Source organism: Dermacentor albipictus, chromosome 3, assembly GCF_038994185.2.
Source record: "Dermacentor albipictus isolate Rhodes 1998 colony chromosome 3, USDA_Dalb.pri_finalv2, whole genome shotgun sequence".
NCBI classification, from domain to species: Eukaryota; Metazoa; Arthropoda; class Arachnida; order Ixodida; family Ixodidae; genus Dermacentor; species Dermacentor albipictus.
Window position 1 is genome coordinate 180,060,578 of NC_091823.1, and position 19,917 is coordinate 180,080,494.

At 46.5% G+C, this 19,917-nt stretch overlaps 2 protein-coding genes across 5 annotated transcripts in view; one reads left to right on the forward strand and one right to left on the reverse strand.

Moving 5' to 3' along the window:
- LOC135916715 (spliceosome-associated protein CWC27 homolog) overlaps positions 1 to 13,305 on the reverse strand; it is a 315,399-nt gene extending 302,094 nt beyond the window's left edge. The window contains exon 1 of one of the 3 annotated variants that reach the window (XM_065450158.2): positions 13,117 to 13,295. In XM_065450158.2, the coding sequence (XP_065306230.1) occupies positions 13,117 to 13,266 (150 nt within the window). In that variant the 5' untranslated portion in view covers positions 13,267 to 13,295. Of the gene's footprint in view, positions 1 to 13,116 lie in introns of all 3 variants that reach the window. The other 2 variants (XM_065450157.2, XM_065450161.2) reach the window with 2 other exon arrangements.
- A 4,199-nt stretch (positions 13,306 to 17,504) lies between these two features.
- The window catches only part of LOC135916711 (protein arginine N-methyltransferase 1-like), a 199,118-nt gene continuing 196,705 nt past the window's right edge, over positions 17,505 to 19,917 (forward strand). For both annotated transcript variants that reach the window (XM_065450152.2, XM_065450153.2), the window contains exon 1: positions 17,505 to 17,725. In XM_065450152.2, the coding sequence (XP_065306224.1) occupies positions 17,699 to 17,725 (27 nt within the window). In that variant the 5' untranslated portion in view covers positions 17,505 to 17,698. The remainder of the gene's footprint in view (positions 17,726 to 19,917) is intronic.

Sequence of the window (19,917 nt, forward strand, 5' to 3'; positions counted from 1 at the left end):
GAGTTGATCTGCTGATCACCCCCTACATTCCTAGATTTCTTCTGATGCACTAGAGCTGATGACGCTATATCCACTTGCAGGCTATTTGTCTTAAGCATTGGAGGTAGGCTTTGCAGTGCTTGTTCGCTGGATGCAGAAGCTCTTCTACTGTGATAACACAAGACCAGAGCCCACTGTTTTTTTGCTTGTTTTTGCTTTACTGTGAATAAAAATGAAAGCTGTAACATTGTCTTTTCCTAGCTGTGCGCCAGTATGACGGGTCTCCTTCAGGATCAATGCCTTAATTCTTTGTGTGTTGTAGCATTTAATAAATATTGCAGTAAAAACGCATATAAATGCTGCAACAACATTGAATATGGCACTGACCCAAGAGGTTGAAGACCACATCTGGTGCCAGCATGGTACGTCCAATCAAATTTTAAAAATCGATATCCCTCGAACATCCCATATTAGCAAAATATGTATCCAACGGATGTCCCGTGGACATCCTGAAAGAGCAAATAGCCTGCTGTAAATATCCCTGGGACATCCACATATCCGGCTTTGACGTCCATGGGACATTCGCTGGATGGCCACCTTGGTTGCGCCTTAAGCTCCAACGGATGTCCATAGTACATCCGGAGGATATGTGCGGATGTCCGCAGGACATCCAAATGTCCACGAATTGTTGTCCGCTGGATATCCAGTGGACATTCATGGCCCATTGGGAATATGGGAAACTATTGATCGTCTCTCAAGATTTAGCAAATTCTATCAGTAATAGGCCCTGACGATCGAAAAATAAAAGTTGACAACTCCTGTCTGGCGGAAATGACGGCCTTTGCTTTCTTTGGGGGTGGTGAATTCGAATGTTTCCATTGTAAGCTTTGCCGTCGTGTTTCAGGCTCGCAGTAGTGGCATGATGGTTCGTCTCCGATCACAATTGCAGACAAGAAATTGTCACCCTTATTGTGATACCGGATCAGATGAGTAAAGGCAGCGCCGATCTTCTCCGTATTCTGGCGGTGGTTCAAAGTCTTGCGCATCCTTTGCGCACACAAGAGCCGATAAACGAGATGTTCATGAATTATGGCGTGAACCTAACTGTGACTGATGTTCACACGCTCTGCCAGTTCATCGATGCTGGTCCTCCGTTCTTGTCTCATCAGCTCATAAAGCTTTGCAATTTTGTCATTTTGTTAGGGGTGATTGCACGATGTCTTTGGCCCGGTCTGGGATCGTCTCTACAACTTTCACGTCCGTCTTTGAACCGTGTGTTCCAACGCTTCAGAGTGACCAATCAAATGCAATGTTCCATGTACACGGCAGCCATACGGCGACAAATTTCTCTTTTGAGAAACACCTTCAGCTGTCAAAAACCTCGCGGCACCACGCTGCTCAACTTCTGGAGCGTGCATTACGGCACGCAACCATGTTCAGCCCAGTGTATGAGAGCATTAAAGAACATTTATCCTCACAACTGCGTGTCACTTTTGTGAATGAGAGATGCCTGTGTGCTACGCGCAGGCCTTGCAGATAATGAACAGAACCATAACTGCGCGGGTTGGGTGGGCTCACTTTCATTTGACTCGCCCTTGTACATTATAAATGCAAGATATAATGGAATATACAAATGCGAAGGTACAGCTTGATAAAGGACAAAAAAGTGTCACTGGAAACAAAGTTCACTGCACGCGTACACAACCTCGCAGCAAGATATTTAAACATACGTATAAATAAGCCTCCAATAAATCTACGTATCTAAGAAAAAGTCAAGGCATATAATGCGTCAAACAAGACAAATAAACGTGTTGCGCAATCACAGATTCGCAAAATCCTAGATCCTGGCCCCATTCCATCCACTCCCGCCGATGTATCGCGTGCGACGGAAGGCAGCGCGCTTGCTCCTCGCTTTTCTCCCTTGCGCACACAAGACTGAGCCACCATCGTCGGCTCACCCATTCCCCCCACCCCCCACACGCTTTCACTCGCAAATACAGCATGCAGCGCGGGGTCACGATGTCATTGCACTTGGACTTTATGCGGAACATGAGGGCGACGGCGACGGTAGGAATGCACTTAGAGTAAGAGTATTCGGCAACTGAAGCGTCCCATGGCCCATTACTTTCCGCAAAAGAAGTAACAAAATAGAACTTTCACCATGCGACAATTCGCTGCACCGCAACAACGCTTCTTTCTTCCTTTTGTTTGGCGAGTTACCGCAATGAAAAAGAAAGGCAAAGTATGTTGGTCACAATCGAATCCCTCCTTTGGGTAACTAATATGGCTAATAAAGGAATGCCGAAGAAAACACGAGAAGCTTGGTCCACCAAGAACCATGCGCATACTGCTCGGTACCCTACACCGGCGAGACAAGATTTTCTGAAGAGGTTGCGCTCAAGCGAACGCGGTACAATCCGTCGAGTCCCCACAGTGATGGCGGCTAGCGACCATTGTTCCTTTTTCTCGTCTGCTAACTAGAAAGCGTCCAAAGCACTGCAGGCGAAAATGCACTTGGCCATAGAAAACCGAACGCGCACCGAAGTGCGCCGCGCGGTGGTCGGGGCAACAGCAATTTAAATCCGCCTTGGCAACAGTGCGAGAAAAACGCATGCGCTCTGGCTGGCTGTAGCAGCGCGCGGGTAGGGGAGGGTGAACAAAAAAATTGAAGAGGCTCAATGTGTTCTCGCGATTAAAAGTCAAAGTAGAAAAAATAAATAAGAACGTAGTTACCTTAGCTGACTTTAGTGTCTGCACTGGATGCTTCGGCGCAGGTGAAAAAAAAATTTTGACATTTTTTTATGTGACATGACGGCACGAATGAACCACCACAACGCTTCGTCCCATCGGGCCTCGCTGCGGGCTTTGTCAACTTGTCTGATGGCGCGTTCATTTGGCTTGTCTCGTTGTATGGCCCGATGTACTATTTGGGAAAAGTCAATGCACCTTTGGCGTCAAATATTCATGGGAGCAGTAAACTTACAAAGTTCCGCAATTGAAAATCTAAAGCACACGTTTGGAAATCTCAAAGCACCTGTCACATCAAAAGTTTATGAAAACTTTACACCCATAAAGTTTAGGGAATTGATATCCACGCGCTCCGTAAATTCCATAATAGAGTGTAGATTCCGCGCCTCCGCGAGATGCCGCGGCGAGCCCGTTCACCATAAAACCCCTTGATGTTTGAAAGTAGCGACACTCTCCTCCTCACGGCGCTTTCCTCCTCAATTCTCCTCACCCGCCGGCTGCGCACGGCACGCTATTCCTCCTGGGCTCCCGCGGACGGGCCGCAGGATTCTATGGAGGCGTGTTATTTTGGGTCAGTTGCGTGCCCCAGTGGAGTTGAAAATTTTGAGAAATGCTAATAACAGCATCGATAATGCTAGAGGCAACATTTATGACGAGGTTGGTTTTTTCCTAAAGCCGTATGAACGGGGTATACCGATGTAAAGGGAGCTTTTGAGGCGAGTTCTATACTCCAGACAATTTTTCTGCCGCATGATGAGATGCTTTACTTCGTGCGTCTGATGTAGTATTGCTTGTGACACATCCCTTTGTGTGTGGCTTATTAAGCGAAAGCCTTAGACCTCTGTATCAACGTCCCGTTGTGGGCTACAGAAAATATCACGTGACAGAAGGAAGGCGAGAAGCGAACCGAAGCATGTGCAGCCGCGCATAGATGAATAATGATTAGCAAAGTATTGATTGATTAGGATTGGATTAAGATGAATTCGGGTGTATTAAGGAGGGTTAAGGTGGATTAAAGTTGATGAAAGTGGATTAAGGTGCATAAAGGAGGACAAGGTTGGATTAAGTTCGATGAAGGTGGGTTAGGGTGAATGAAGGTGCGTTGAGGTGCATTAAGGACGATTATAGTGGATTAAAGTGCATGAAGGATGAGAATGGATTAAGAAGGATTAAGGTGCATGAAGGAGGATTAGGGTGGATGAATGTGGATGAGGGAGCAGTAGGGTTGGTTAAGGAGGATTAAAGTGCATTAAGGAGGGTTAGAGTAGATTAAGGTCGATGAAGTTGGATTAGGGTGCATTAAGGAGGACTCTCGTGGATTATGGTGGATTAAAGTGAATGAAGACGGATTAAGGTCGATGAATGGGGATTCGGTGGATTAATGTGCATTAGGAGGATTATGGTAGACTAATCAGTCTTATTACTCAATGAACCCTTATTCACCTTACTCCACCCTAATCCATCTTAATGCTCCTTCATCCACCATAATCCAGCTTAATACTCCAAATCCACCTTAATACAACCTAATCAATCGATATTGCCCCTAATGCACCTTACCTACCATATACGTTCTTAATACTCCTTTATCAACCACGACCCATTATAGTACGCCTTAATCCTCCATCATCCACCTTAATCCTGCTTAATAGTCCCAATCTACCTTAATACACCCTATTCCACCTATATCAAACCTAATCCAGCTCTATGGTCCCTAATTCGCCTTAATCGGTCTTAATCCTCCTTTAGCAACCCTAATTCACCTTAATCCAAATTATTCGCCCTTAATCATACTTTATCCACCTTAATCCCCCTAATCCTAGTTTATGCACCCTAATCCACCCTAATCGGTCTTAATACCCTTTCATCAACCCTTCACCTGAATCCACCCTAATCCACCTTAATCCTCCTCCACCCATTTTATTCCTTATTCATGCATCTTAATCCTTCTTAAGGCACTCTAATACGCATTAATCTTCTTTAATACACGCTAATCATTAATCCTCCCTAATCCATTTTATGTCAATCACTAATGATTCATTAATTAACTTGGGTAATCATTCTCTTATGCAGGGGTGGACATGATTTGGGTCACCTCTGGCCTTCCTTGGGTCACGTGATACTTCCAGTTTACAACGCGACCTTGAAACAGAGATCTAAAGGCTTTCGCCTTAAAATTAAAAAAAACAACTCAACGTTGACTAGCTAACGCTCATCACCTGCAATAACACGGGTATACTTGCCACAAATTTTTTTCAGGGCGCAAAGCAGAATCTATAATGCTGCACTTCCGACTGAATAACAACAGTTAGCGACGTGCGAGGGGAATATTAAGCATACTGAGGACAACCGCAACAAAAACGCTGGTGAGCGTTTATGAGCGTGGTGGGCGTGGTGAGCGGAAGAATGAAAAAAAATGCAGCATTACGGGATGCTTTGCTACGAGCTATAAGAAAGACGCCTCAGCTCGCAAACAACGCTGTTCTTTGTCAGAACAAAGTTATTTCGGCCAATGTCATGCAGCCACTGCTTCCTGCGCAAGCCGTCACGCTTTACTTGTGGTATCATAAAAACGGCACAACCATCTTCAGGCTTCTTGCTGCAGTTATATGCGCAACAGCCCGGCATAGCGCTAGCACATAGCGCAGGAAACACGGCGTGCAACGTTCGCTACGCCGAGCTAAAGCGCCGAGCCAGCCGTGCTCAGGAGGAAAATGGCGCGAACGAAAAAGAAAAACACAAGCAAAACTCAAGATCCGCGCGTTTCCAAGGGCAACGGCAGGGAGACCAATTGTCGTGCAGAAAAACGGGGGCGAAACTGGTTACCGCGGGGGGAACGCGCAAGGGGCGAGGAGGAGGCGAGGAGGTCGCGCGGCGGCGGCAGAGTTCAAAGAGTGTCGCTACTTTCAAATCATCAAGGGACTTTAGTTCACCATCAAAACATCCTTGAAACGTTGTGCTCGGGTGGGGCTCCTTGCGTTATGTGCCTTTCGGTGCATCGGCGTTGCCGCGAAATTCAGCCCGAGTTCACAATTTTCACGGTGAAATTGGTTTTTTATCTTGAAAAAGACGCTCTAGACAAAAGCCAGAATGATTCCCGGCGCCGGGGGTTGCTTTGGTCGGCGGTGCATGGACAGCACGAAAAAATTTCGGGGGGCGGGGCTGAAGCCCCATAAGCCCCCCCCCCCCCTGGCTACGCCCCTGCTGGCTGCCGTCTGGATGCCAGCGGGCTGCCAGAACTCCGAAAATCGAAGAAGCCCTGTGTGTGGAAGGTGGAAGGCCTGACGCGGAACGTCAATGCGAAGATGGAACACGCTGTGACGTCACCAGTGCGAAATCCTTTGCATGAAATGAAAGCGCCACAGTCAGATTGACAATGATGATGGACCAGCTTGAAAAGATTTGAAGTGTCGTTGTTGCGGGTTGGCCTAAATATTTGCTAATGTTGCTGCATAATGTGAGCTACACAAGTTTCTATACAATTTTTACAATAGTCAAGCTATTTCAAAAGTAGCCAAAAAAGTAGCCAAGTAGCCATAGAGTTTCTCACTACATCACCTAGAGGGAAATCTGGCGCTGCTGCGCTGTGGTATGTAGTGTTCCTGTATATGCTCCCACAGGAGCATATACAGGAACACTAGTGGTATGCATGGGAATGCCGGTATAATGTTGATTCGGATTGGCATCGTTCTCGTAGAGACAGGACGCCTTGGCCGGCGTTGCGCGTACCCGGTGGTTCGAATGGGTGCGTTGCGTTACAGTGTACTAGATAGGGGCAGTGTGTTCAGACGGCGGTGCGCGCCACGCACCGCTTTGAAGCCGGGTGCGTAGACAGGTCCCGGATATATGCGGCGGCGCTGCAGTCGCACGGGCTGTACGGACGCGTTCTCCGTGTGTTGCAGCCAGTTGCAGCGTGCTTGACATGTGTTTGCTCTGAAGGGCTCTGAAGGAATTCCTAGAGTTTCTGTCTCCTTGGGAGTCACATGCAGAAGGATTGCCATTTGTTGGGCGTGTTGGTAGACTGACTTGGAAAGCATATTTAGCGCCAGCGAACTAGGACAGAAGGGAGACGACACCACAATGCGCTAACTTCAACTTGATTTTCAGGAAACACCCACCTATTTAACTGTGCATGTGTTATATGGGTGGGTGTTTCCTGAATATCAACTTGTTGAAGTTAGCGCATTGTGCTGTCGTCTCGCTTCTGTCCTTGTTCGCTGACACTAAATATGCTTTCCATTGCAAAAGGACTTTGCGGCTTGAGCCAGTCGACATTGACATTGTGACATTGTTCAGCACTTTGGCTCTGTTAGAATACTTGGAAGGAGAGGGTTTTAAATACCTATTGACATCTAGACTAAGCCAATAAAAGTTGGAGAACTTCTTGTGAGGTAGTCGTGCGCGCATCCAACCATCACTCAAAGCCGTCTCAATATTTGATTGTTGGGAATTGCCTTTTTATATCTTGGCGAAGGCAATGCAAACAGGAAACACAGAGGTCAGTAAAGATTTGTTATCGCTACTTCACTCACCTGATAATTCTGACAAGGAAGAGGACGTTGCGTCACAATTGACGAGTTAGTTGAAGCTGGAAATCTGACGCTGGTAGAGCAAAGGCTAAACAATTCTCCGGCAGAGCACCGGGCTTATGTGGAGGAAAGGTGCGATGACCGCCTCATCCATTATATATGGTAAGGTATGTCGCGCAGAAATTTTTTATTCGCAAGAAATGTGAGGACTGCCGCTCTCTTCTTTTGCAGAACTCTAGTGTCAGTAGCAGTCTCAAAATTCACAAAATTTGTGACAGGGGATGGTTGCGCTGTGTGCCTCCAAGTTGCTTTTCAAGCACTAAAGAAACTTGAGAGAATATATTTACAACCTTCTTCAGCAAAGAGGAGCTTTGCAGCGACATTGTAGTTTATGTCATGATTGAAGTGAAAGCTTTAAATTTGCCTATGCCATATAGGCTGCAAATTACATGCTGATGATTTCACATCAGAAGTTGTGCGTTTTATGTCCTAACAAGGCTGCACTTTTACGGTAAAGGTGTCACTAAGTGAAGAGAATTCAAGCGCGACGAAAAAAGAAATTGCACTTTAAAGTTAGCTATACTGTTCTTAGCAGGCCGGTGCAACATATATGTATGCTGACCCTTCTTTGTCTTTTTCGTCTGAATGCACAACCTTTTCTGGTGCATTCAATAAGCTAAGGAGAGCACGTTGTTGGGCGAGTCGGTCGTACATACTTAAAGAAGGGAATTGCGCTAAAAAAGACACGGACGAGTAAGGACATGGACGGGCGCAAACTCACGACTGATTTTATTCAGAAAAAACATACATATATATATATATATATATATATATATATATATATATATATATATATATATATATATATATATATACCTAAATTTTTATTCAATCATTGCCTAAGCGCACATGCCAAGAACGTTTTCTTTCTCATACAAATTGATACTAGAATCGCTTACGCATTTATCACCCGACTTATCAATGTGAAAAGCCTCTGCGAGTTCACGTGCTACCTGGTTACGTGTGCGCCTTAAGATTTTGGTTCTAGCCAGCAAAGGCTGGCATGCTTTATCAGGTGTAGCCAAAGGGCATGCGCCGCAATGTAAGGGCAAATTTGACCCTTTTTCGTTAACCATAGAAAGCTTATGTTCCCTTAGTCGTTCATTTATACAACGGCCCGTCTGGCCAATGTAAACTTTTCCACATGTCAGGGGAATTTCATACACAGCCCCGACCGAACACCTGACAAACTGGGTGGCGTGACGTTTCGTGCAGTCCCGCACGCATTCCTCGCCGGAGACAATCCGGGGGCACAAAGACGCCAACTTGCGCGGGGCAGAAAATACCACCGGCACACCGTAGCGATTGGCTACATTCTTTAGGTTGTGGGAGACCCTATGAATATAGGGGAGAACCGCCGGTCTGGTCTTCGGTTGACCGCCACCTTCTTGAGGTGTTCTAGGTTTCAAGCTTTGCAGAAGCTTCTCTGCCACAGCAGCCACGACGGAAACGGGAAAACCAGCCTTCTGTAACCTGCCAATCTGATTGTCGAGGCTGTCCTTTACCAGGTGAACACATGATTTCTGCAGGGCTTCCTTCAGGCACAGCATAACAATGGCGCGTTTTACCGTCTTAGAATGAGCGGACTCAAAAGGCAACAGGCCTTTCCGGGCTCGTGGTGAGTACATCCAACACGTGTGATCTGGTGTTAAAGTGATCTTAATATCTAAAAACTGCAATCTATCTTGTTCAGGTAATTCGTGGGTGAAGGTTAGACCCCTCCCGTGTCGTTTAAAGACAGATAAGGTCTCTTGCACGGTAAAGGCCAGAATACATGGAGCGAATATGCGACGATATAGTCGGCGTTCGACGCCCGGCGGCGTACGCGCGACGCGCGGCGGCGGAGAAAACGTCGTCACCAACAAGAGGGGACACTCTTCAAAAACTGGCAACAGGAAACACGTCACGCCTAGTTTCAACAACGTCCGTTAGTTGACGCGAGCATCAAAAAAAAAAAAAGAATGTGAAATAAACTTCCAGACAACGTTTTATTTTTTTATTTCTTCCCACTAAAAGTGAAAAAGTTTTGCGTGTAAATGAACTTATACTTTGCAACTTTTTGTTGCGTTGCCTAGCAACAAGCTAGCGGCACGCCAGACGCGCGTGCATACGTAGAACTGAGGTGAAACAGCGCGAAAAAGACAAGGACACAAGGAAACAAATACCACAGACAAGCGCTGACTGCCAACTGGAAGTTTATTTGAAAATCACCGGACATTTATAGCTTTCATCAGCATAGGCATGCGCACATCATTCACAAAAACATCTGCAAATCATCATTTTAATCTTTCTTCCAAAAATGTTATTTCTTTTCCCGACAGCTTTTGGAAGAAAGATTAAAATGATGATTTGCAGATGTTTTTGTGAATGATGTGCGCATGCCTATGCTGATGAAAGCTATAAATGTCCGGTGATTTTCAAATAAACTTCCAGTTGGCAGTCAGCGCTTGTCTGTGGTATTTGTTTCCTTGTGTCCTTGTCTTTTTCGCGCTGTTTCACCTCAGTTCTAAGTATGAACCAACTAGCCCTCATCAAGATCTTACTAGTGCATACGTCATGCGCCAGACAAGCCGCAGGAGTGAGCGAGGATGGTCGTACGGGCGAAGATTGCGTGCTCGGCGACCCGTCTGTTTTGGATATAGCCCATTTTTTGGGGGCTCCCGGCCTTCTCTATGCTTCTCTTGCGTGTCGTCTGCATTTCCACACGGCACCATTGCACTACTGGACTACGGCAAGGTGAGAAATTGTGTTTGACAGTGTGAGGCGCATTTTAATCACATTTAGGCTTACTTCGAGTGGCGCAGTTAGCGAAAAACAGCACCGCCGTCCTGGCGCAGTTAATTTGAGTTAATGCCTCGTCCTGGGAGATGTTTGCGACACTTTCTATGAGCCGCAACATTACTGTAACTTATTTCGGTAGTATTTGTGTACGCTTGCCGCGCCCGGCTTATTGACGCAGTTAGCGAAAACCGGCTCGGCCGTGTGAGGCATTTGCGCGTGTGCATGCGTGCACTACGTCGTAGCGCCTGAGACAGACAAGTTTTCGCGCATTCTGTGGCCCCCCAACATTATTGTAACTAACGTCGTTATATTTGGGGTAGTTTAGAAGCACGGTTGCCGCGCCCTGCTTATTGACGCAGTTAGCGAAAAGCAGCTCGGCTGTGTGCCGCAGTTTCGCGTGTACTGAATCTTACTGGTAGAAGTTCGTGACGCATTCTCTGACCCGAAAAAAGTATTGTAAATTATTTGGTAACTTTTTGGGATACCTTGAGGCTTGCTCGCCGCGCCTGGGGTTGCGAAGCTGTTAGCGAAAAAAGCAAGCCGCGGCCGCGGCCACAGTGAGTTAGTTTTGCGTGTACTGAATTTTAGTGGGAAAAGTTTGTGACGCATTTTATAGCCCTGCAACAACATATACATCATTGCGGTACTCACGCTTCTCGAAAACGCGACGAGCGATTGCCGAGAGTGATAACACGGGAGTGTTGCATGCGCCGGCAGTACGCGTAAAAGATAACACGGAGGAGCTCAAAAACTTGACATTTATGTATTCTGAGCGACTGAAAAGAGGCATTGCACCGACGAGTCTGACTTGAGTGCGATTAGAAGGCATTCTGCGAGCGTGTAACATGGTCTGGCCTAGCCTGTGTTGTAGCTACCTTTGTGTACTTGGCGTACCATCGTGTCGGCCGAGGCCAAGTTGTTTTGGAAACGCGCAGTCACCCGTGTATTTGTGCACTTAAAGTGCAGGAAATAATGCCCGGGAAAGGAGGGGTGCTTGAAAATCGGATGTTCAGATTTTATGGCATTGTTTCGGAGGAGTCTTTGCTGCGAAATGTACGTAAACGTGAATTTATCTGTAATGACGCTCATTCACCACTTACGCACGTTTCGCCTCTACACGCAATACTCCTGTTAGGTCAATATACGGAAATCATACATGCTTGTAATTTACTTTCTTTCAGCTGATGGCATCCGGTGGAGCATGTACGGCAATGACTGCTGCTTACCTGGTCCCACAAACTTTGGATGAATGCAGAAGCCCGAAACGAGCATTTATATAGAGCAAAATAAACATTCCATCATTTCAGAAGACGTCTTTCGTTTTCTTTATGAAATTGCACCTGACAGATTCGGCGCAGTCTTGTAAAGGTCAATCGCAATCGTTTCTACTTAAAACGATTCCATGCGAAGGCCACGCGAGGTTGAGCGGAAGCGAAAAAAAAAAAATGAATGCCGCGCCGAGCAGCGGAGCCGGTGCGGCGTGTACCAACTGGTTTTCAAAACGCGCGCGCCCAAAACCGAAACCGGAAGGAGTCAACAACATCCGCTTGGTGTGCTACAGTCGATCCGGCCGCTGGGCTCTATGGGAGTGTCCGCTCTTGTTGAAATTTTTCTCTATGTCGTCACCGCCGATCCAGCTGGCACAGAAAAGTTCGTCGGGCGGCGACGATACCGGAAGCGGCAAACGAGCGGCGCCCCAAAGCGAGCCAATCAGGTCTCACTATCCGCCCCGACTTCCGGCTAGGCTTCCCCGCTTGTCCGTGTATCCCGATCCCGCTCTCGTTCACGCCAGTCTCCTGCTTTTCGTACTCATGGCATCCAAAGCGCTTAATAAGTTAATAACAGCCATGGTTAGACAAGCTCACGTGCGCTACATTCGGGTCTGCTTGCTTCGGCCACGCGCGCGTTGAGCCACAGAACAGAGCCGCGAAGTTGGGGGTGCCGAAAGTTGTTTACCCGCCAAGTGTTGCCACAACGCATAGCACCGCCGCTTTCTTTAAACTACATCGGCACATGAATCTCTCGAACACATAAAAAACACTAGAAATCATTTCTAAACAAACTTTTACGCGTTTTTAGAGTGTTCCGCAATTGAAAAGCGATAATTGTTGTCGTTAAAGTTCCTTTTTTGTGTCATGTGTTTCACTACAGCGGATTTGCCTCGTCTATAATTGAAGTACTGGCTTAGCGCGAATCAAACTGCCTAGCCGCACCGATAAGAACGCAGCGACTCACCAGCGGCGGCCGCCGTGTCTTCGCTTCATGTAGCGCAGCCCGACGAACATACGGCGTCGCGGAGCGGCAGATTTTCTGCCGCCCGAACTTCGTCGTGAAAGTTCGCTCCATGTATTCTGGCCTTTACCGTGTGCGTCAAACCGGGTTGCTTCTTAAAAATCGCCAAATAATCGTCCACGTATCTAAAAACTCTCGGAACTATCTTGTCGCCCAAATAACACACTAGATCACGATCAATGCTGGCCAGGAAAATGTTAGCCAGTACCGGTGCCACACAAGATCCGATGCAAATGCCCTGACGTTGAACATGAAAATGGTTGTCAAAAGTTACAAAAGTGGACTCAAGATAAAATTCTAGTAGCTTCATAAAATTGTCCACGGTTAGGCCGCTAGTATTCTGAAAATCTACTACACCATTTTCGTCGATGCAAGACCTAACTGCACAAAATAGGTCATCATGCGGTATCGAAAATAACAGGTTTTCTATGTCAAAAGAGACAGCGTAACCTAAAGATGAGGAACCCTGTAGGAAAGAAACCACATCACCTGAATTCTTCACAACAAAAGGGTCTTGTATAACTAAATTCCTTAAACACTTTTGGAGAAAAGAGCTAATCTCTCGTTGCCACGTATCCCTTTCACTCACAATACACCGGAGCGGCTTGTCATCTTTGTGCGTCTTCACGGTAAAAAACCGTTCTAGGCTATTGCGCTTACAGTTGTTAACAGCTCTTGAAAGTCTATCTAAAGCCAAGTCCTTGCACAGTTCTATGGCTTGAGCCTTTACCTTGGAAGTCTTCACGTTTTGGGGGACAAAGTTCCTTCCGACGGCCTCAACGGTTTTGTCGTGAAACATCCCCTTTGGTAGCACGGCAAATCCTCCCTCCTTGTCCGCCTGTAGAAGCATCAGCTGATGTTCTTTGACGAAAGCTCTCATATGAGAGACTGTTCGGGCACTCTATGGTTCGGGCTTTTCCATGTCATAGAGTTTCCTACAAAAACTCTACGTTCCGTGTACATGGGGCTCTTGCATGCCAAGGGGGCTCTGCGAATGGATGGATGGATGTTATGAGCGTCCCCTCTGGAACGGGGCGGTGGCTTGCGCCACCAAGCGAAAAGGGTGCTAAAAAGCGCCCTCTGTCCTCAACTGGCTAATACCAAAGCTCGGTCGTCTGCTCCGGAAAGCACATTTACAATATGGACCCGCCGATATGGACCGACTTTCGGTTTTGTTGTACCGCGGCTTGCAGCGAATATCGGGCGCCGAAGATTTTTTTCACGGGTGGCACGCTGCGTAAAGGCAATAACTTATGCAACGCCGAATACGTGTACGCCGTTCAAGAAATAAGCGGCGAAGTTTTAGCGCGGTGTCAATCGTAAGTGAAGCGAGTCGCGTACGAAGTTGAACTTCAGGTAAGGTTTGCACGCTGCTAGATTCAGGCGCACAAACGTGAGCAAATGCTTGCTATAAATGAATAAGCCGGCATCATGTGTGCGGAACTGCTCGAGCGCACGACGGTACGCGCTGCGACGGCAGCGGTCTTTCAGCATGCCGCGATGTACGAACTGCTCGAGCGCACGATCGTACGCGCCGCGATGGCAGCGGTCTTTCGACATGCCGCGAAACGGCGGGCCTCCTGCAGTCTTTGTTGACTGCATGCCGCTAGACAAGTAGTTAATATGCCTGCGCTGCACTGTAGTAGCGGCCATCTGTCCCTTTAGTAATTGATAAATAACTGATGCAATGCTATGAGCTCGCAGTAACGTACGTGCGAATCGCCCGAGCTCGTGCGCTGATCGCTTGATGTAGCTTTTAATGACAGCGCTCGAACATCCATGTGCTGCAATCAATATTACCTTGCTGCGCCTTCTCAACGTGCTGGCTTGAGGTCAAGGATAAGCACATTTAACTCTCTAACCTGTGCTGCTCGTAGTGGGGTAGTGAACTGTCACTGGATCAGCCCGACCATTTGTGATCATTTGCACGCATCACTTCGCACGGGTCGAATTGTTAATTGTCGCTGTGGCCGGGTCTCGAATCGTGAATCACCAGCCATGCCTGCTGCTACGTCGGTCTGCCGTCGGGACTGTAGGTGCAAAAGACCGAATTTTTGAACTCACATAAGCAAGTTTCAAGACGCGAATCAGTCAGCATGGCGCGAAGTTTCGTTTACCCAGCGCGACGAACTGCAGCTAATTAGCGCGCCCGACGCTCTGCTTCGTGAGGCCCTGAAAGAAAACGGTAGAATCTGATGTTGGGATTCAGGCCTTCTTGTTCATGGCAGCCCACGACGCAGAAGTAACGACGGTGACGCTTTTTCGAGGTTGAGCTAGGTCTCTCCGGATCGGCGTCGCCGATTCCTCACGGAATCGGCAGAATCGGTCTCACGGAGAGTCCGTTTTCGTTAAACTATTAGCGGCGAGAATTAGGAGTGGCGTCCTCTCGTGAGTGACGTCACGGCCAGGACGCCGCTCGCTCGGGCTCGCTCGGCTGCCGCGCGCGCTCGTTCCCTTCGTGTATGCTTGGGGTATGGGTGGCTCGAGCCGTACGTACCGAAGAATACGTCGGCTTCTTTCAGCTGCCATACCTTAACCACAGTTTCTTCTTCAAAAGCGTGTGAGTCGAGAAACTTTGCGGCTTGGATATCGCAAGCTAAGTAGCGTTAAAGGGGTCTACTAGGTTTGGCAATGCATATATGCGCCGTGTCTATCGGTAAATTTTGACTAAAAAAAAGAAAATCTGCAAATTCATCGCGCGAAGTTGTGTATGATGCTTCGCTAAACACTTATCATTCCTTTAGTATTTAGCTATGAGAGGCATTGCATTTTACATGGAAGAAAAATTTGGTAATTGGCGTCAACATGTTATCCGATGTTATAAAGACACTGCCCAGCGAAGCTGTCATCATGATTCCCATTACTCTGGTGTGTTGTTCTATTGAAATATGGCAATCCATTAATGCGTAAAAAAATAGTTAGGCGTGCATTTCTTATGAAAACGTTTGCTGCTACTTTCATCACCCTCTAAAACAGGCCTCCAAAAAACGAATTGCTCATGGCTGCTAACACGACGGCGCGTCATGTAGAGTATATACATAGTTAATTCACAAACACCATAGTAGCAATCACCTGAGAGAAGAGTTTCGTTGTTAAGATCGAGAGCCACTCAATTGAAAGTGACGAAATATTTCATAGTGGCCCTCAGTAGCCTTTATCGACAATATGGCACGTACACCCCTGATCACGTAACGGTAGCAATCGACTGTCCGTATGGCGAGGCACGCTATGTTCGCGAAACCCACCAGTTCACTACAACTTCGAATTAAAACCATAAAGCATTTTTTTACAGCGCCAACTGGAATGGCTAAAGTATTCTCGAGCTACTACACCGCAGCTTAGATTGCCTACAAAAGGGAAATTCAAGCACCTTCTGTCTCACCATGTCTCGATCCAGCGTTATTTAATTATACAAACGGATAACTATTCGCTTCGTCGGTACATAAAAGAGAACCTTGCAGGCTAAATTAAGTTTGCTCCAATCCAATCGCAAACATTCATAAAGAAAGCACCACAAGCCTTGCATATACTTTCACTTGATTTCTGACCCTCCACCGGGGGAATTTCGATATCTTCAATATGTCCCATACTACTAGTCATTGACGCTTCGACTTCTTTCTGGCTGCAGCTATGCGGTCCAGCAGGCATACTTCACTAAAAAAATTGGGCCGAGCAGCCTGTGTCAGTTCGCCAAACAGATTCGTCATGTATATTCCTCAAGCAACAAGCATTAGTAAATTACTCAAGTGAGTTTGATTTGATTTATTAATTTCCATTTACACACACACATGTACAGAGGAGTGGTAAATGGAGGTAGATGAGGGAAAAAAGCCGCACAGACGCGGCTTGAGGTAACCTCACCCCCTTAGGTACAATATGGCTGCATGGGGTAACACATCAAGCGCCATATAAATTACATTTATATAGTGGCCATAAACATTGCAGTTATACAATATATGAAAGAACAGTGAAATATTTTCACAACAACAATGCAAAACACACTGCGGCATTGAAATAAATAAATGATATACAGTTGGTAACATAGACAAAAAAAGGGGAACATAACATACATTATTAATCATTAACAAACGCGCTCTAAAGAGGTGAGTTGAACGTGCAGCACGGAAAAGGGAAAATATATTGGTACATTCCTATTTGTACTCTGTAAATAGCTGTAAGCCTTCATTAACTTTACTTCAAATGTGCGCCGCTTAAAAAAATAAACACGTGAACAACTGCGTAATGTTGACAAGCAGTTAAAGAAGCAAGTGAGGCGTGTAGAATCTAAGCTCCAGTATTAGTTAAGTCCCCTTGCTACTGACGAGCGTTTCTGTAAGGAAATGCAAAAATTCGATATTATACCATGAACTACTCGTCGTGAGCAAACCTGTTTTAGCGGAATAAAATCAACGTAACTGCCGTAGAAGTCATATATAGCCAGCTTTGTGACATACTTGTTGCACCGCGGCAGGTATGGTATCATAACTGGATTCCTATAGGCTATGCTTTTGCGATTGTCTATCCGCGTTAGAAAAACCCGCAATGGGCTGGTCTGCGCCGCTTCGGCTGGCACTGTAGCGTTGCCTTCGAGAGCTGCATTGTTGTCTAAGAAATTAGCTCTTTGAATAAATGTTCGCAAAGGAAGATGTCGTAAAAATATATTTGAGACGACCACCATAAGTATACAAGCAGAGAGAACGAGGGCGAACAAACGAAAACACCGCAGAAAGCGCCCGGACAACGCCCGAACTGTAGCAGACGACAGGCGCGAGTCCGTGCCCTCACGTCACGCGAGCGACGCTCGCAGCGCCACTCGCGTTCGTTCTCGGGGCTAATGACGAGCTCGCAGCGTGGTCTGTGAGAAGTGGCGAGCCTTTTCGCACTCGGAACAGGGAAAAAAAAAAGTGCAAATCGACGCAAAACTCGGCCTAGAAACGTGCTTCGCCACAGCCAGGGCTCAACTCGACCCAAGCTGGTACAACCCAGATGCCGTTTCCTGCGCTGCCACCAGGCGCCGCTACTATACCTCAAACTCCAGCGCAAGATGCCCATATGCCCTTTGTTTATCCATATCCCAAGCGTTTCGGCTCCAGAGGGCGCCACCTTATGGAGTGTGACATTGGAGATAACTTATTCTTGGCTAAACAAATATTTTATACGCTTAATAATTGTTTAAAATACGGCCACATTTTGACATATTACCTTTTTATGTAAGCGTAACATGTGAAACATTTTTGAAAATCAAGCGCAAGCCAGCTAGCGGAGCTGGCGGCCGCCTCGTAGCGCAAACCACGTGGGAAACGTTACTGCAAATGGACGCTATGGCGGAGCAAATGGACGTGAGTCGCTCTTTTGTCTCTCTTCACATAAGATATGAAATGTGACATTATCGTCTGCGGTTCAGCATCCGACAAGGCCACGGATAACGGGGCATTATCTCCTCATCATTTACCATGTTTTGCGGCTAGTAGTGGGTGCGGGCCGTAGTTTGGGGCCAGCGACGCGCCTCGGCGCGAATGAATGATCGTGTCTCGAATCCTTTCATAGCGGCATCCGCAAATCACCTTTTAACTGCGCTTGTTCTCGAAGAAATGGTATCGGCACCACCAAGTATTTGCCGCTGCTGTGTTGTAGCTGAGGTCCGCCACCGCAAGTGCCGGAGCTGTTCCTTTGTTTGGCCACCGGTGCCTTGTAGCCGGCATTTCGCTATGGCCCAGTCTCGCATTTGTGTGGTGCTGCTGCCTCTCCTTGTGCAGCAGAGGATTGAACAACGGCGTTTGGTGGCCGCGTCTTGCTTCTTTGTGGCGGCGACGACTGTTGAAGCTTTTGCCGGTGCGTCTGCTGTCGTGGAAAAAGAAAAGAGAAATAAATGCCTCACTGGTTACGGTAGTTGCGGCGGACATGCGGAAAGCAAACCAGGATCTGGCGAATACGCGTGGGCTTAGCTGTGTCATTTCATGGCGCCAGCGGAATGGCTCGCCAGGCGCGCTTGCGGCAGCTAAGTGCTCAGGTCGTGCCGCGTATCTGTCACTTACAAACATTATGGACAGTAGCTTAAGAATTTACGTTTCTATCAAGTTCAGGTATAATTGCAAAGAGTTGACAATTTGCCCATGTCACTGTTTCCACAGGCACATCAGTAGTAAAACTGTGGGGCAGCCTTTTTCCCATCACACTTGCCATGTTTGCACTTAATCTATGTGCCTTTTGAATTCGCGAATAAGAGACAGGAAAATGGGCTGCAAGCTGACATCCCATTTGCTAATGTGTCCTTGAGACTTGTTTAATCTTTTGGCACTTCGCAAGGCATGTAGAACCACGGGTAGAGGTGGACTGTTCTCACTTGCACAAAACAGATTACAGGCGGGGGATTATCTGTCCCAATTGCAGTCATAGTGCTGGATTGACAGGGACATGGACGACAAAACGTGCACTATCAACTGAATTTTATTTCAGAAAAGTATGGTATTTATACAGGCGCACACACGTGAAAATCATCGAATGCGCAGCCCAGCATTTTCCGGATAAGTAATTTCCTTTCTGCTCGGAGAGATCGGCGAAGCTCTGACGCAGTTTGCACCTTCTTTTTCAATCAAGCTTGCTTCTACAATCTCCCTTGTATCATTTGCATTTATAAACGCAACTATACCATCATTAAACGCACAGCTCTTTTTTATAGGATTATTAATCTATCTAAATTTGTTTTAGTAGTTGTACCCCAGATTAGTAGACAATAGCGTATATGTGAATGAACAAGGGCATAGTATAGCTGTAGTTTTAACCATTTTGGCACCAAGGTTCTGGTATTATACAATATAGAAATTGACCTGCACATATTTGCATGTATCTTGTTTACATGTGATGTCCAGCCCAAGTTTTCTTCTAAGACGACACCTAGAAACTTATAAGTAGAAACCTGTTCGATAGCACAATTTTTAAATCTAATACAGGTACTATAGTCATCAGGCTTATTACGGCTTTTGAAAATAATATACTTAGTCTTTTCTACATTTAATTGAAGTGGATTACAATGCAGCCAGTTTGATAAATTAGTTAACCATCTATTAGCTGCCTTTTCAAGTTCAAATAAGTGTTTACCTGTAAAAAAATACTTGTCGTCTGCATAGAGAACTATGTCAGGAGTTCGCGGTATGTTCACAAGATCATTTATATAAAGAATAATGGTCCAAGGATAGAGCCTTGCGGTACGCTATATTTTATTGGCTGTAATTGGGAACGGTAACCATTTAGGCTAGTAAATTGCACCCTGTTGGATAGATAACTGTGTATCAGATTTGATACCAAACACCGTAGTGAGGGAGCTTGCGAAACAAAATGGGATGCTTAATAGAATGAAACGTCTTTTTAAAGTCTAGAAATAAACCAAGAATGTATTGCTTATTATCAATATTATTAACAAATTTTTCTTTAATATCTAAGAGTGCCGTTTCGGTTGATTTCGTGTTGGGCTGCTGAGCACGAGGTCGCGGGATCGAATCCCGGCCACGGCGGCCGCATTTCGATGGGGGCG